This window comes from Gopherus evgoodei, chromosome 5 (genome assembly GCF_007399415.2).
Source record: "Gopherus evgoodei ecotype Sinaloan lineage chromosome 5, rGopEvg1_v1.p, whole genome shotgun sequence".
NCBI lineage: Eukaryota > Metazoa > Chordata > Testudines > Testudinidae > Gopherus > Gopherus evgoodei.
In genome coordinates this window covers 44,492,034-44,507,508 of record NC_044326.1, presented here as the reverse complement: position 1 = coordinate 44,507,508, position 15,475 = coordinate 44,492,034, and the positions used below count along the sequence as shown (strand labels likewise).

The 15,475-nt window shown below is 43.7% G+C and overlaps 1 protein-coding gene across 2 annotated transcripts in view; it reads right to left on the bottom strand.

Annotated features, from left to right (window-relative positions):
- The window catches only part of FAM114A1 (family with sequence similarity 114 member A1), a 67,077-nt gene extending 53,606 nt beyond the window's left edge, over positions 1-13,471 (bottom strand). The window contains exons 1-3 of one of the 2 annotated variants that reach the window (XM_030564291.1): positions 13,201-13,471; positions 2,243-2,589; positions 338-425 (exon numbers count right to left, since the gene is read on the bottom strand). In XM_030564291.1, the coding sequence (XP_030420151.1) occupies positions 338-425; positions 2,243-2,581 (427 nt within the window). In that variant the 5' untranslated portion in view covers positions 2,582-2,589; positions 13,201-13,471. Of the gene's footprint in view, positions 1-337; positions 426-2,242; positions 2,590-11,448; positions 11,580-13,200 lie in introns of those variants that run through there. The other variant, XM_030564292.1, reaches the window with a different exon arrangement.
- Between the last annotated feature and the right edge of the window lie 2,004 nt (positions 13,472-15,475).

Genomic DNA, 15,475 nt, shown 5'->3' with positions numbered 1-15,475 from the left:
TGAAGTTTGAAGAGATATTAGAAGTTAAAAGAGCTTTACAATTAAAAAAAAAAAGATTCAGGATCTCCTCATGCTCTCTGAAACCCAATGGGTAGTTTATTGGACCTTGGACTTTCCATGAAAGCCAAAATGATTTACAAGAAGAAAATCCCTCTTTCTTCTACATTACAAAGGTCATGATAGCCCAGTAATTTTGTCATTCAAATCAGGATAAGATTGCTTATAAATCTTACAAGTGTAAGCAACTACTTTGACATTGTTGCTTTTAAGAGCATTAAAACTCTGATTTAAAAGTACTTTCCAGTGATGCCACAACCTTCAATGGTTGAACACTTACCAACTGTGGCAGAGGCTGTTGACAGCAGAGATTTGCCCCATGATCCCCAAGCTCCCCATCCACTTCCTTTAGGAGAGGAGTCCAAATCCTACAGAAGAAAATATTAAGTCCACTGTCAGAAATGTATGTTACCCAAAGACAGGGAGGAAAAATAACCAACATTAGAAAACAGAATCCAGCATGTAATAAATGACGACACCAGGCAGAAAATACAATATAATTACGTTTGTGATTCAACAGTAATGCCATCAGGGAATCTGCGGGAAGATAAACCCAAGAGAAGATACCGGCTTATATGCAATGGTGATGTTGCAGTGTTGCATTATTTTACTTACTGTCCATTGAATTGCACTTTAAATTGAGGTTTCTGATGAAAGTTTACGCTTCTGTGGCAGGCGTGGAGAAGAGAATAGCTATGGTATGCAGTCCTACATTCCCTTTCTCAAGAAAATAATTTGTAGTAGCTGAGATTATCATATTAGACTATTTTCAGTATTTCACATTTTAATACGGCTAAGAAACTAATAGCCTTGTTAGAACCTCTATACTACTTCTTTGTAACCTAGGTTCAATATGCACTGGACCTTTGGCCAGGAAAACAGGTTCATTAGAAAAGGTACATGTCTTATGTGCTTGAACTTCTTCACCGATTTTCAAAGGGGCAGAGTAAATAATCTCTTTCCTCCAGTCCTTGGCCTACAATTCCTTGTTTATAATTGATCAGACATCCTCTTAGTTTACAATATAACATGAAGAAGCTGCAGAGTGTGTTCTGATTGGACATGGATTCTATTCTGCTGACATGAAAAAATAAACAAGTTTTGCTTTTACGGATGTAGCAAACACTATATCCACAAGCAATAGCAGTATTGGTACTAAAGTAAGCAGTTCTGTGCACTCAGCTGAAGTAGAAAAGAACCCTCAACAGCCAAAGATACTTTAATTTCAGATGTCTCACTGTTTTATTTGGCTAATTAACTATAATTTTCAAAGTAGTGGGTAATAATAATATAAATAAATATATAGTAATAATAACTGAAACATTTCAAGATTTTGTAAATGAGCTCTATGGAACATACAATAGAAATGCCATCTGATAATGGTTAAACAGATGGTGAATTGTGGCTATGACTACCAATTAGCTAAGAACGGCGAATACAGCTAGTTTAGGAAAACATCCTCTTGCTTTTGAGCTCGTGTTTGTCCATCTGTCATGTCTTATCTTTAAAGGGCCCTATTCAGCAAAGCATTTAAAATGTGCTTAAGTCTCACTGAACTCAATGGGATTAAGCACATACCTAAATGCTTTGCTGTATAGGGTTAGATTTAGACTGTCATCTCTTCGGGGAAGGGACTGTCATTATTGTATGTTTGTACAGTTCTACAATGTGGCCCAAATCTGATTAAGGCCTCCAGGTGCTATCACAATGTAAATTTGAAAACAAACACATTCCTAGGACATTGTATAGGTTGCAAAGTCAAGAACTCAGAAATAAGGAAGCACCAATTTATAATTGCATACATGATCCAATTCTGCCCACTTTTTGGTCCATCCTGTGCACTGAATGAACCAGGGTGTGGGAGAAATTAAAGATCATAGTGCATATGCCCAGGGGGGTCAAATTAATGTTACATGGGCAAATCTGACTTTTCCTAACTTTGGAGTGCTTCACTGCAACCTAAACAGTATTATTTTAACACAGATATTTTTGGTATGATTCCTAGGTTTTTGTAAAAAATTGCCCATGATTATTTCATAGCAAGATGCTAGTGCAATGAATATATTATTTTTACAGCATCCTGTCCTTCGCACAAAGTGGGGAAACATGTTCATGATTCTGTCGTACAGAAAGCTAATCACCATCAAGGAAAGATGTTTTGGAAGAAAGTGGCAAGATTACTTACTGGACTGCTTTGTTCATTTGGTGTCATTTCTGACGCAGGTTCAGGATCAAGGCTCACAGATTCACTGCAGTCAGTACGTATGTTTCCAGTCACTTCTCCACTGGAAGGCTGATTTGCAATTACTTCTGCAGTCAAAGGATTTTCACTGATAATCATGTCCCCTTTGTGTCCATTACTAGTATTATGAGAAACTTGTCTCTGTTCATCTTGGGAAGACCCATGCAAGATCCCAGCTGTTTCACTGTGTTCTGCTGCATCATTAGCCAACACATCACTGCTAAGCATTGACATTACTTCAGGTTTTCCTTCAGTGGGTATTGCATCACTTGAGTCAGACATTTTTATTTCTGTTTAAAAAAAGCAAAGAAATTAGTATATTTATATTAGCTAATCAAAGTAATTTCAAATCCCATAAACTCTTAAATGACACAAAGGCACTGAATTAGATAGCCTTCCTCGCCATCCAACTGCAGATACAAAGCATGCTAATAATGACATAGAAGACTACAGAAATCTGTGTTGTAAATGTGCAGTGTTTCATCTATAGAAATCATCAGAGTTCATTTGTGAAGGCTAGTTATAGCCCTTGATCTTGGAGGAACTCCCATTAATGTCAATGAGAGATGCAGGCAGAGATCAAGGAGAGGACATATAGTCCATGTAACGAACACTTGATTGCTTAATATAAAGAAATCTTGCAGACTTAAAACCCTATATAGCCTTGTCCCAGTCTTTTTCTTTTCCTCACATTATAGACTAATAGACTCTAAGGCCAGATGGACCATCATGATCATCTAGTTTGACCTCCTGCACATTGCCAGCCACAAAACCTCACCCACACACTCCTGTAGTAGGTCCATAGCCTCTGGCTGAGTTACTGAAATTCTGTTTGCTTATTTAGCATTGGCTTCCGCTAGGTCCCTCCCATTATCTCACCAATGCAAGTGCAAGAAGAGCAGCCCCACTGTAACTCTTGCCATCTGGAACAATGCCTGGTCTACACTACGCGTTTATACCAAATTTAGTAGTGTTAAACCGATTTAACCTTGACCCGTCCACACAACGAGGCCCTTTATATCCATATAAAGGGCTCTTTCAACCGGTTTCTGTACTCCTCCCCAACGAGAGGAGTAGCGCTGAAATCGGTATTACCATATTGGATTAGGGTTAGTGTGGCCGCAAATCGACGGTACTGGCCTCCGGGCGGTATCCCACAGTGCACCACTGTGACCGCTCTGTACAGCAATCTGAACTCGGATGCACTGGCCAGGTAGACAGGAAAAGCCCCGCAAACTTTTGAATTGCATTTCCTTTTTGCCCAGCGTGGAGAGCTCACCATGCTGGTGACCACGCAGAGCTCATCAGCACACGTAACAATGCAGTCTCCTGAGAATCGAAAAAGAGCTCCAGCATTGACCACACAGAAGGTACTGGATCTGATTGCTATATGGGGAGAGGATTCTGTGCTAACAGAACTCCGTTCCAAAAGATGAAATGAAAAAACATTTGAAAAAATTTCCAAGGACATGATGGAGAAAGGCCACACCAGGGACGCAGTGCAGTGCAGAGTGAAAGTTAAGGAGCTCAGATAAGCCTACCAGAAAACCAAAGAAGCAAACGGAAGGTCCGGGGCAGGGCCAAAAACATGCCACTTCTATGCTGAGCTGCATGCAGTTCTAGGGGGGTCTGCCACCACTACCCCACCCCTGTCCTTGGATTCCATGGTGGGGTTGGTAATCTCAGCCATGGCTGAGGATTCTGCGGACGGGGCAGATGAGGAGGAGGAAGAAGAGAATGAGCTTGCAGAGGGCACACAGCACTCCGTTCTCCCCAACAGCCCGGAGCTTTTTCTCACCCAGACGGAATTACCCTCCCAGCACTCCCAAGCCACTAGCCCAGACAATGAAGCCATGGAAGCAACCTCTGGTGAGTGTACCTTTGTAAATATAAAATATGGTTTAAAAGCAAGCATTTTTTAATGATTGATTGGCCCTGAGGACTTGGGATGCATTCGCGGCCAGTACAGTTATTGGAAAAGTTTGTTAACATGTCTGGGGACGGAGCGGAAATCCTCCAGGGACATCTCCATGAAGCTCTCCTGGGGGTACTCCAAAAGCCTTTGCAGAAGGTTTCTGGGCAAGGCAGCCTTATTCCGTCCACCCTGGTAGGACATCTGACCACGCCATGCATGTAGCAAGTAATCTGGTATCATTGCATGACAAAGCCTAGCTACGTATGGTCCCGGTGATTGTTGGCACTCAAGCAACATCCGTTCTTTATCTCGCTGTGTTATCCTCAGGAGAGTGATATCATTCATGATAACCTAGTTGAAATTCAGGAATTTAATTATGGGGACAGACATGGCCATTCCTACTGGGCTGTTTGCCTGTTGCTTAAAAGAAATCCTTCCTTGCAGGTAGCCAAACAGCGGGGGGTGGGAGGGGGATTGGCACTGAGCTTTTTCGCGTTTGGCTAGCAGTGATCTTCCATGATACCAGCCATGTGGTGGGGGGAGGGGTAAAGCGATCATCCCAGAGAATTGGATGGGGGGGTGGTTTCTGCTGAAGCATGTTAACAGGAAAGAAGCAGCACTGAACGGGATTTGCCTGGTCTTTGGGAAAGGAGGGCACTGTGTATATGAAGGCTGCAGAAGCCGAAAGACAATGGCTTACCATGGATGCATGCAAGCCGAATTCTGCTGCCCGGACCTGCGTCTGTGAAATCTCTAACACCAGAGCGGCAAGCACTCAATATTAAGATGCAAAATGCGACCTTGTAGTGAAATCACATGTGCTATGTAAAGTGAATAGTGTTGTTCACCGTGAAAGAGCATTGTTCTGTAAAATGTATCTTTTTAAATACTTCTCCCCCTTTTTTCCCCTCCCTCATGCAGCTGCAAATTTTTTAAGCCTCCCTACTCCATCCCGATGGCTATCTCAGATAAGGCAGTGGGAAAAAAAGACGCGAGACGAAATGTTCTCAGAAATCATGGAAGTGACCCGCAATGAAAGAGCTCATCTGAATGAGTGGAAGGACGTGGTAGCAAATTACAGGAAAGATGCCAGTGAACGTGAGGACAGGAGGAATGCTCGAGATGAGAGGTAGCGGCAGGAAGATCAGAGCTGTAGGCAGGAAGATCAGCGGTGGTGGGATGCAACGCTGGGGCTGCTGTGTGATCAAACTGACATCCTCTGACATCTGGTGGAGCTTCAGGAACAGCAGCAGGATCAGAGTGCCGCTGCAGCCCCTGTGTAACCACCCTCACCACTCACCATGTTCCATATCTTCCTCACCCAGACGTGTAAGAACACGTGGGGGAAGGCTTCGAGCACCTGCCCACTCCACCCCCGTGGACAGCACAACCAAAAGGCTGTCATTACTTTGAAATTTTTTTAGTGGCCTTTTCCTTCCCTCCTATCCTCCTCCCAAACCACACCCAGGCTACCTTGTCAGTTCTCTCTCTCTTTTTATAATGAATTAATAAAGAATACATGATTTTTAAATGATAGTGACTTTATTTCCTTAGAAAGCAAGCTGTAATCGAAGCGGGAAGGTGGGTTGCTTACAGGGAATGAGTCAATCAAGGGGGCAGGGTTCATCAAAGGGAAACAAACACAGCAGTCAGACCGTACCCTCGCTCATGATGAAACTCGTTTAAAAAGCTTCTCTGATGCGCACCACTTCCTGGTGTGCTCTTCTAATCGCCCTTGTGTCTGGCTGCGCATAATCAGCGGCCAGGTGATTTGCCTCAGCCTCCCATACCGCCATAAAGGTCTCCCCTTTACTCTCACAGAGATTGTGGAGCACACAGCAAGCAGTAATAACAATGGGGACATTGGTTTGGCTGAGGTCTGAGCGAGTCAGTAATGTGCGCCAGTGCGCCTTTAAACAGCCAAATGCACATTCTACCACCATTCTGCACTTGCTCAGCCTGTAGTTGAACAACTCTTGACTATAGTCCAGGCTGCCTGTGTATGGCTTCATGAGACATGGCATCAAGGGCTAGGCTGGGTCCCCCAGGATAACTACAGGCATTTCAACATCCCCAACTGTTATTTTCTGGTCTGAGAAGTAATTCCCTTGCTGCAGCCATTTAAACAGAGTAGGGTTCCTGAAGATGCGAGCATCATGAACCCTTCCCGGATATCCCAGGTAGATATTGGTGAAACGTCCCTTGTGATCCACCAGTGCTTGCAGCACCATGGAAAAGTATCCCTTGTGGTTTATGTACTGGGTGCCCTGGTGCTCCAGTGCCAAGATAGGGATATGGGTTCCATCTATCGCCCCACCACAGTTAGGGAATCCCATTGCAGCAAAGCCATCCACTATGACTGCACATTTCCCAGAGTCACTACCTTTCGTAGCAGCAGCTTAATGATTGCTTTGGCTACTTGCATCACAGCAGCCCCCACAGTAGATTTTCCCACTCCAAATTGAGTCCCGACTGACCGGTAGCTGTCTGGCATTGCAAGGTTCCAGAGGGCTATTGCCACTCACTTCTCAACTGTGAGGGCTGCTCTCATCTTGGTATTCTGGCGTTTCAGGGCAGGGGAAAGCAAGTCACAAAGTTTCATGAAAGTGCCCTTATGCATGGGAAAGTTTCGCAGCCACTGGGAATCGTCCCAAACCTGCAATACTATGCGGTCCCACCAGTCTGTGCTTGTTTCCTGGGCCCAAAATCGGCGTTCAATGGCTAGAACCTGCCCCATTACCAGCAGGATCTCCAAAGTGCAGGGGCCCATGGTTTGAGAGAATTCTGTGTCCATGTCCTCATCACTCTCGCCGCCGCGCTGCCATAGCTGCCTCCTCCTCGCCCGGTTTTGCAGGTCCTGGTTCAGGATAGACTGCGCGAGATGTTTACAACGTCCACGATTGCGGTCTTGATCTGAGCAGGGTCCATGCTTGCTGTGCTATGGCATTTGAATAGTTCACCCAGGAAAAAAGGAGCGGAACGGTTGTCTGCTGCTTTCAGTGAGGGAGGGGTTGAGGCTGTACCCAGAACCACCCGCGACAATGTTTTTTGCTCCATCAGGCACTGGGATCTCAACCCAGAATTCCAAGGGGCGGGGGAGACTGCGAGAACTATGGGATAGCTATGGGATAGTTACCCACAGTGCAATGCTCTGGAAATCGACACTAGCGTCGGTACATGGATGCACACCACCGAATTAATGTGCTTACTGTGGCCGCATGCACTCGACTTTATACACTCTGTTTTAAAAAAACGGTTTCTGTAAAATCGGAATAATCCCGTAGTGTAGACGTACCCAATGTTTCTAGTATCCATCCTACATGTCATCCATATTCTAATCTCATGTGAAAACTGAATTTTTCTTTTCAACAGTCATTTTTTAAACTTTGAACCAGAACCAGAATTCTGTAAAGCATTTTCAAGTACTATTTGTATGAAAGCTGCTATAAAACATGCATTTTGATGTATAAAAATATGCTGTTCATTAGCAGTGGGGGTGCGTGGAGTCCATTCTTAAAATATTTTGTGACTCTTCCAGCTCTTGCAAATCCCACTTACAGTGAGTCTGATTCTGATTTCATTTGTACTGATGAAAACTAGGAGTAACTCTACTGAAGTCAGTGGACTGATTCCAGCTCTTGTGGCCCCTTTACACTGTCTGGTGTAAAGTGGCCATGCAGTGGGTTCTGGGGGGAATTTCTCTAAAATTAATTTAGTATTTGCAACCCTAAAGCCCCCCAGTGGAGTGTACTCCAGACAGATCTGGGACAGAGACTGCCCAGACAGGTCTGATTGGCTAGCCTGGGTAATGCTAGGTAAAACCAGGCACTGGAGCTGCTCTAATTTATACTGGGGACACTCTGGTTCCCAAAGCAGCCTGGAATCCAAAAGACAAAAAGATGGTGTAAAGCCATCTTTGCGTGATATTCCTCCTGGACTGCACCTTCTCTGCTGCACCTCCTGAAAGGTGCAATGAGATGGGATTGGAATCGGGCATAGTGAGTGTAGGCAGCTGATGCACACGTAACGCTTGAGGGAAAAGCATTTAAAGAAAAACTGAAAATCAGAGCAGGATATATATGCAGACAGGAAATATAGATGCATTTATTCAAACTCAGCTCTTTATTAATTACCTAGAGCCACAGGTGACATGACTTGACAATTCAGAAGTCTGTTTTACCTGCAAGGTTGCTGAGAACACAACCATATACAGCACAACAGGGGAGAGAGCACTGGGAAATAATTAATAGATTTTAAGGACAGACAGGACTACTCTGATCATCCAGTCTGACTGTGTGTATAACTCAGTCTAGAGAACTTCACCCAGTAATTTTTGTGGTGAAGGGAACTGTTCTTCCTTACTATGTAAGTGAACACTATTGAAATTTAGCAGTTTGTAATATCATCAGCTGCTGCAGAGAAATTATCTGAATGTAGGTTTTGAAAGACAAATGAAGGAGAACTGCCTTTCAGATATATTGGGCTTGATTCTTCTCTCATACCAGTTTTACACAAATGTAGGATCCTTAGCTCCCATGGAGTTACTTCAGATTTACAATAACAGTTAGTTTTCAAATATGAATACATAACTTCAAGAGTACAGTTTTAGTAGGTACATTCCTCATTTTAGGCCCAAATGTACTTCTGTCCCACACAAATCTGGGGCTCTCTCATGTTTTTAATGTTTTTTTTCCAGTAATTTTTTTACTAGTAATTAAAGTGATAGAAAAGTTTACATGCAATAAACAAGTGAACTCCACATTCAAGCTTTTTCTGGTATATGAAGTTGGTTATATCACTTAGGAATGTAATTCATTTTAACTGTTGATAACTCGCACTTTGGATTTTGGCTACTTGAGTTATATATAAACATATTTGTAATGAAAGACTATACAAAGAATCTGATTGATATGATTGAAGCAGAACTAGCTGGATTCTGATCTTGCTTACACTAGTGTAAATTAGGAGTAGTTTAACCAAAGAGTTAAATTGGTAGAAAACCAGAGAGGAGAGTTAATCCCTATTTATCTGAAATTAAAACTTTTTCCTTCACTTTTCAGTTAATTCTTGTTAACATTAGCTCATTTTCAGTCCTTTATAGTCTCATAAGAAATAGCAACATTTTAAGTTAAAATTACGTGATGATTGTAAGCTAATGAAATTGCATGTATGCAGAAAAATATATAGCGAGATTGCAGTCTGATCCTGTGAGATGAGTGAGATATGAGGGCTCTAAGCAGCTTGAAAGATCACACCCTAAGAAGTACAGAAGACATCACTCAAGTGGTTCCATTCTTTTCTCTCCTAAAGGCCCCAGAGAGTGTTTTGAGGGAATTGTTCATTTGTCCTGAAGGATCTCTTGTCAGAACTGCCATAGAGATTTATTTTCATCTCCTTTCCTGTTAAGAGGTGAATGTAAGGCCATTGGGAGAGAGATGATTTGAGCTGCAGTGCCATTGGCATGCAGAGGACATGCAGGCTCTAGGTTTCATTTTCATCAGTCCCACATGATAGTTTCCAGACCCACTGATTAAGAATGGGATGAGAGGGTGCTGTCAGAAGCTTAATCTGAATGAAATAGTGGTCATGTTAGTGCATTGGGTTGGGGAGAGAACTTGAAGGCAGGTCAGGGCATGGTTTCAGCAGCCATTAGTTTTTCAGCAGGCATTCATTACTGAAATGGCTTCTCCACGATTTGTTCAAGATGTTTGTTATTTGGATGGTGTTTTGGGACTGTGTGTCCCTAGAATTTCAAGTGCTTTCAGTAGCTCTCTATTCTGGAACTCACATCTACAGATGGTTGGGCATAGCCCAGGTTTGTTGGTTTTTATTGAGGGTGCAGTATGCCTGTTTGGGGCAGGGTTGTCATTTTTTGTTTGTTATACATTTAAAGAATATTTATTTTTCCCACTTCCCCTTCACTTCACTGAATTACTTTCCTCCTCCAATTGTCCTCATGCTGAAAAAGACAACAAACAACTGGCCCAGTTGTTTTCAGCAGCACTTTATCTGCTGTGTAATGCAGCTTTTAACTTGCACTTCTTACTTAAAATAGTAACATGGGAGACAATTAACATTTCTGACTCTGGTTCTTTGTAAACAGAGAACGTTATCAATTCCTGAATCTGGTCTCTCTGATTGATCCAGAAAAGATTACAGCTTTGTTACATTAGACCAGGGATCAGCAACCTTTGGCACGCGGCCTGTCACGGTAAGCACCCTGGTGGCCGGGCTGGTTTGTTTATCTGCCGCGTCCGCAGGTTCAGCCAATTGCAGCTCTCACTGGCAGGAATGGCGTGGGCCAGTGGTGCCACGATTGGCCAAACCTGTGGACGTGGCAAGTAAACAAACTCGCCCAGCCCGCCGGGAGCTTACTCTGGTGGGCCATACGCCAAAGGTTGTCAATCCCGGCATTAGACCTTTTTTTTTTTTTTAAATTTCACATTATTGCTTCCACCTGTGGAGCAACAGAGAGTGCTGGGGCAGAGTGACTACCAACATTTTAATGGCCATGTCATCTACTCCTGATCTGAACAGGAATTACACAGGAGTTAGGGATGGAAATTAAATAAAAAAAAAACACCATCCAGCGTAGAGAAGTTCTGTGCAGATTGTATAACAAAAATCCATGAGGGGAAAGGAGTGAATATTCAGCAATTACTGCACCTGAGGAAGGAGTGGCAATGGCAGAGTCCAAAGGTGTACTGTACAGGGGTCATAGTCATCTATTGGTTGAGCACTAACAGTATGCCTGGCATTGCACACGTAAGACATGATCCCTGTTCCCAAGAGCTTTTAGTCTTCACCTTGAATGGTCGCTTAGGGTATGTCTATACTACAATTAAACACTCGGGGCTGGCCTGTGTCAGCTGATTCGGGCTTATAGGACTCAGGCTAAGGGGCTGTTTAATTGTGATGTACACATTCTGGGGGACATTCCTCCATTGCAAGGTCTCTGAACCTGAATGTCTACACTGCAGTTAAACAGCCCTGTGAGCCAAAGCCCCACAAGCCCAAGTCAGTGGACACAGACCAGCCATTAGTTTTTAACTGCAGTATAGACAAACCCTTAGAATGTGTGTTAATTATTTACGCTAAACAATCTGTTCCACCTTATATTCAGCTGTGATACTCTGAGAACCTTTTCCAGACTTGAGGAAAAGTTCTTTGTAGCTCAAAGCTTGCCACTTTCACCAACAGAACTTGGTCCAATAAAAGATATTACCTCACCCACCTTATTTCTCCAAAATTGTGTGGTTTATTAAAGTTTGTATTCAAAGCTACAGCTACAGCAATGCTGGAGGTAAGAATTCAAATCCTATTCGGTGAATTTAGGAGTCTCAAGTGTATTGTTTATCCAATTTTCAATGCTGCATCCTTGGGGCAGGGACGAGTCTTCCTCTGTGTCTGTACAGTTCAATGAATACCATTGACAGTCAATGAACAGTAAAAGTCACAGATAAACAACAAGCACTTGGTGACATTTTAATTATTGGTTTATATTGTTATTTACTTATCTTTGGAAAAATGCATTTACAACTCACACTGGTTACATTTATCACAAGGTTAGCAATGTTTGCCATTATGAGTATAGCAAATACCACAAATGCGGAAGTACGGATACATTCTGTCTAGGTTTTAATGGTGTTTACTGGCTGATGATTCTGGTGGCACTACATGATGAGAAATAGTTTGTTTCTAGTTAAAGGATAGATTCTATCCAGAGATATTTGCACACAACTTCCATTGAATTCAGTGGAATTATGTGCATGTATATGATGGCATAATATAGCACTAATAGCTTAATTATGGACCTAATCCAGCAAAGATTTATATACACTTGTAAATTTGAGTGATACATATATACGACTTTACAGGATTGGATCCTATATTTGGAAACTCACCTAAGTTCATCATAAGTGAATGCAATTGGTCAGTTAAACCCCTTCCCCAATGAGTTAGGTAGGTATACAGCATTCTACTAGACAGAGGCTAACAACAGTTTTCAGAATGAAAGGAAACAAAAACAGCAATGAAAATGTTTCAACTCAGCATAATGTGTAATTCAGGTGGTCATGCACATGATCCTACAAAAAAGTAGCCTACATTCACATTAAAAAGTAATTGAATCAGTTAGCTCCTCTGTATCTAAACTAAGCACATGGAACCGTTCTTCTGTAGGTTTGAAGAAGGAAGATTCAGGGCCATGTTCACACATGCTGTAAGTGGACACATCTCTGTTGATGTTAGTGGAGCTGCATCCACTTATACCAGTTTGAAGTTTACAATCCTGTGTAAAGTTAGGAAAAGCTACACGAAGCTGTAAGAAAACAAAGATAGCTCCCTAGTTGAGTGCATCCCAAATACTATCTCTCCTGTTTCCTTGCAGCCTAAAAGCCACACCACGCTTTAAAAAGAACGCGTTAGTAGCAGTAGCAAGTAGTTTAGTAGTTCATCTCTGGGATTAGCGTACCCCCTGCTGGTTTCCAGCTTTAGATGCAAAGTTCAGAGTTCCTCAAAAGCAAAGATGAAAGCACAAATACAGAGAGGCATTTCAAAATAAATCTCAGTGTGCATTGACGCAGGGTATATTGCAAATGGTCCAGTGTGGGCATGTTTTTAAGCAGCAGGTGTTTCCCCTTTTGTTAGGGTCCTTAATTAACTGTACACTTGACCTTGATGGGATTCTAAAGAACCCCATGGAAATATCAGCTGCCGGGGAGAGGTGGAGGAATGATATTTGGGGGCGACGGGGCACACTGAAAAGTGCCACGAAGCCTGGAAAACAGCTCGCTGGATAGATTTGCTATTATTAACCCAGCTCCAGCCCGTACCCCACTCTCAGGGCACGAACCAGCAGCGGCAAGAACTCTGGTCCGCTAAAAGCCAGTGGAATCGAGTTCCCCCAAGGCAGGGAAGTTCCTTTGAAATCTCTCTAGACAGTCTCAGAAGTAGGAGAAGAAGGGGAAACCGTTTAGTTCCTTACCGCTTCGCAGCTGAGCTGTGCTGGGGCCGACGCGCCCCCGGCTCCTTCCTTCCTCCCTCCCCGCTACGCCACGTCGGCAGGCACTGGGACAGGGAGGAGGAGGAAGCGGGGCAGCTGCTGGCCGGCGGAGGGAGGGCTCTGCCTCTGCCTTCCAGTCACGCTGGAGCTGCTGCTTAATGCAACGGGCTTGCTGGAGCTTTCCAAGCCTCACTCAAACCAGCACAGCCTCGTGGGCTGGCCAGGACGGCGCGGCTTGCAGCTGCTGAAGAACGCGCGGAAGGAGGGGTTGGTCGAGCCTGGGGCGCGCACAGGCCGGGGCCTCGCGTACAGTGGCTCCCTTGGCCTGGGGGTGCTGCGGGGTGTTCCTAACCCCTGGGCTTTAAGTTTCTCCAAGCTGAAATCAGTCATTTGTATTCGAACAGCCCTTTAAAATAACCAACCTGCCACACCCCTCTGTTTGTGTGGCCCTGATACTTTTTGTGCAATTGCCTTAGGGATCGCCCCCCAAACCCTGGTCTTTCTTCTGTGCCTCTAACGCTGACCGACAGACTGAGGGAGATTATTAAGCGATGACTGCTAAGATTTTCCAAGCCGCTCCCTGTAATGGGACTTGGGCACCCAAATCCTGGAGGCAGCTTTGAAAATCTCAGCCTGGATCGAATGCTGCCCGCAAATGATTTCCCTATACCCCCCCCCCCCGAATTCCCCCAACACCCCGACCCCTAACAGTTTTGTGAACTAGTTACATACCAATTTAGTGACTGTTTGGAAATCTGAATTTAAACTGAAACATTAATACACACTTTAAAAGCTATACAGTGTATGATAAAATGTGTGTCTGAAGAAGTATAATAGATTTGAAAAGTATGAACATAGTGTAGCTTCCTTATACAGCTGTTGTTTTTTATGATGTCAGTGCATTCATTTCAGTGATGTTGGCCAACCTAATAATTTCAAATGATGATTTGTAAGCAAAGTCTAAATGAGCTCTCCCTGACAGCTAGTGATGAGCTGGGGCTGTGGGAAAAGGCTTCAGGGCCAGATTATATTTACATTCACACTTAATCTACCTAGGTATCCAGCAAACAGAGCTGTGTTGTCCAAGTGATAGATTTTGGCTGGGGTTGGGTTACAAACCACTTGAATGGCGGGGGGGAAATGGAGGATGAAATATTGTTGTATGAGTAAAGAGCAGTAGAACTGTACTTAGCCTGTGATGATTTGAAGGCATCGAGAGAGGGTGGGACCTGTCCTTCTCCACTGTTTAAAGACAGAGCTGATTAGGCTCCATAGATAGTCTTTTGTTCTGTTAAGTGACCACTGCAGCTGAAATCACTGACAATCAGGTCTAAGTGCTTAGTCCTGTTGTGGGGACAGCGTTCCTGTGAGTACAGTGTTTTTGTGTAAGAGACAGGTCAGACTGCGCTAGCAATGAGCGAGGTTCCCGCACTGAAAGCTCAGCTGAAATCACTGAGAGCTGGTGGAACCTCAAGAGACCAACTCTCAGAGGTCACAGTGGCAAGTGGCAGCAGAAGGTGACTGCGCAGGGCCATTGGCAACAGAGCGGTGGAGTGAACGGTGGCACAACGAACAGATGTGGCCAGAGCGAACAGTGAGCAGCTGGAGGAACAAACAAGGTGCCTTCTTGTCCCCCACCTGGAAGGTGTACTCATGTGAAAGCACCTCTGAACTCTGAGTCTCCACTGACCAAGGACAACACTGCTGAGTGGAGTGAGGTGGAGGGAAAAGTGAGGGGCATGTTAAATAAACATTTGTTTGTTGGAATATATTTTAGTCACTTTGCTCCAGAATGCTAGATTTGTGACTGGGAATGGACACTTATATCAATATGTTTCCTAGTAGGCCAAGATTTTTAAAATGCATTATTTGCCAAGGTTGTTATCTCACATTGTTGCTATCTTGAGAGGTCATTATGTTGGGGAGTTTCTGTACTAAATATTTTTATTATTATAATTAATTTTTACATAACAATGGTCATACTGGGTCAGACCAATTGTCCATATAGCCCAGTACCCTGTCTAACAACAGTGGTCAAGGCCAGGTGCTTCAGAGGGAATGAACAGAACAGGTAATCATCAAGTGACCATCCCCTGTTGCCCATTCCCAGCTTCTGGCAAACAGGCTAGGGATACTCAGAGCATGGTGTTGCATCCCTCCCCATCCTGGCTAATAGCCACAGATGGACCTGTTCTCCAGGAATTTATCTAGTTCTTTTTATAATTCTGTTATAGTTTTGGTCTTCACAGCATCCCCT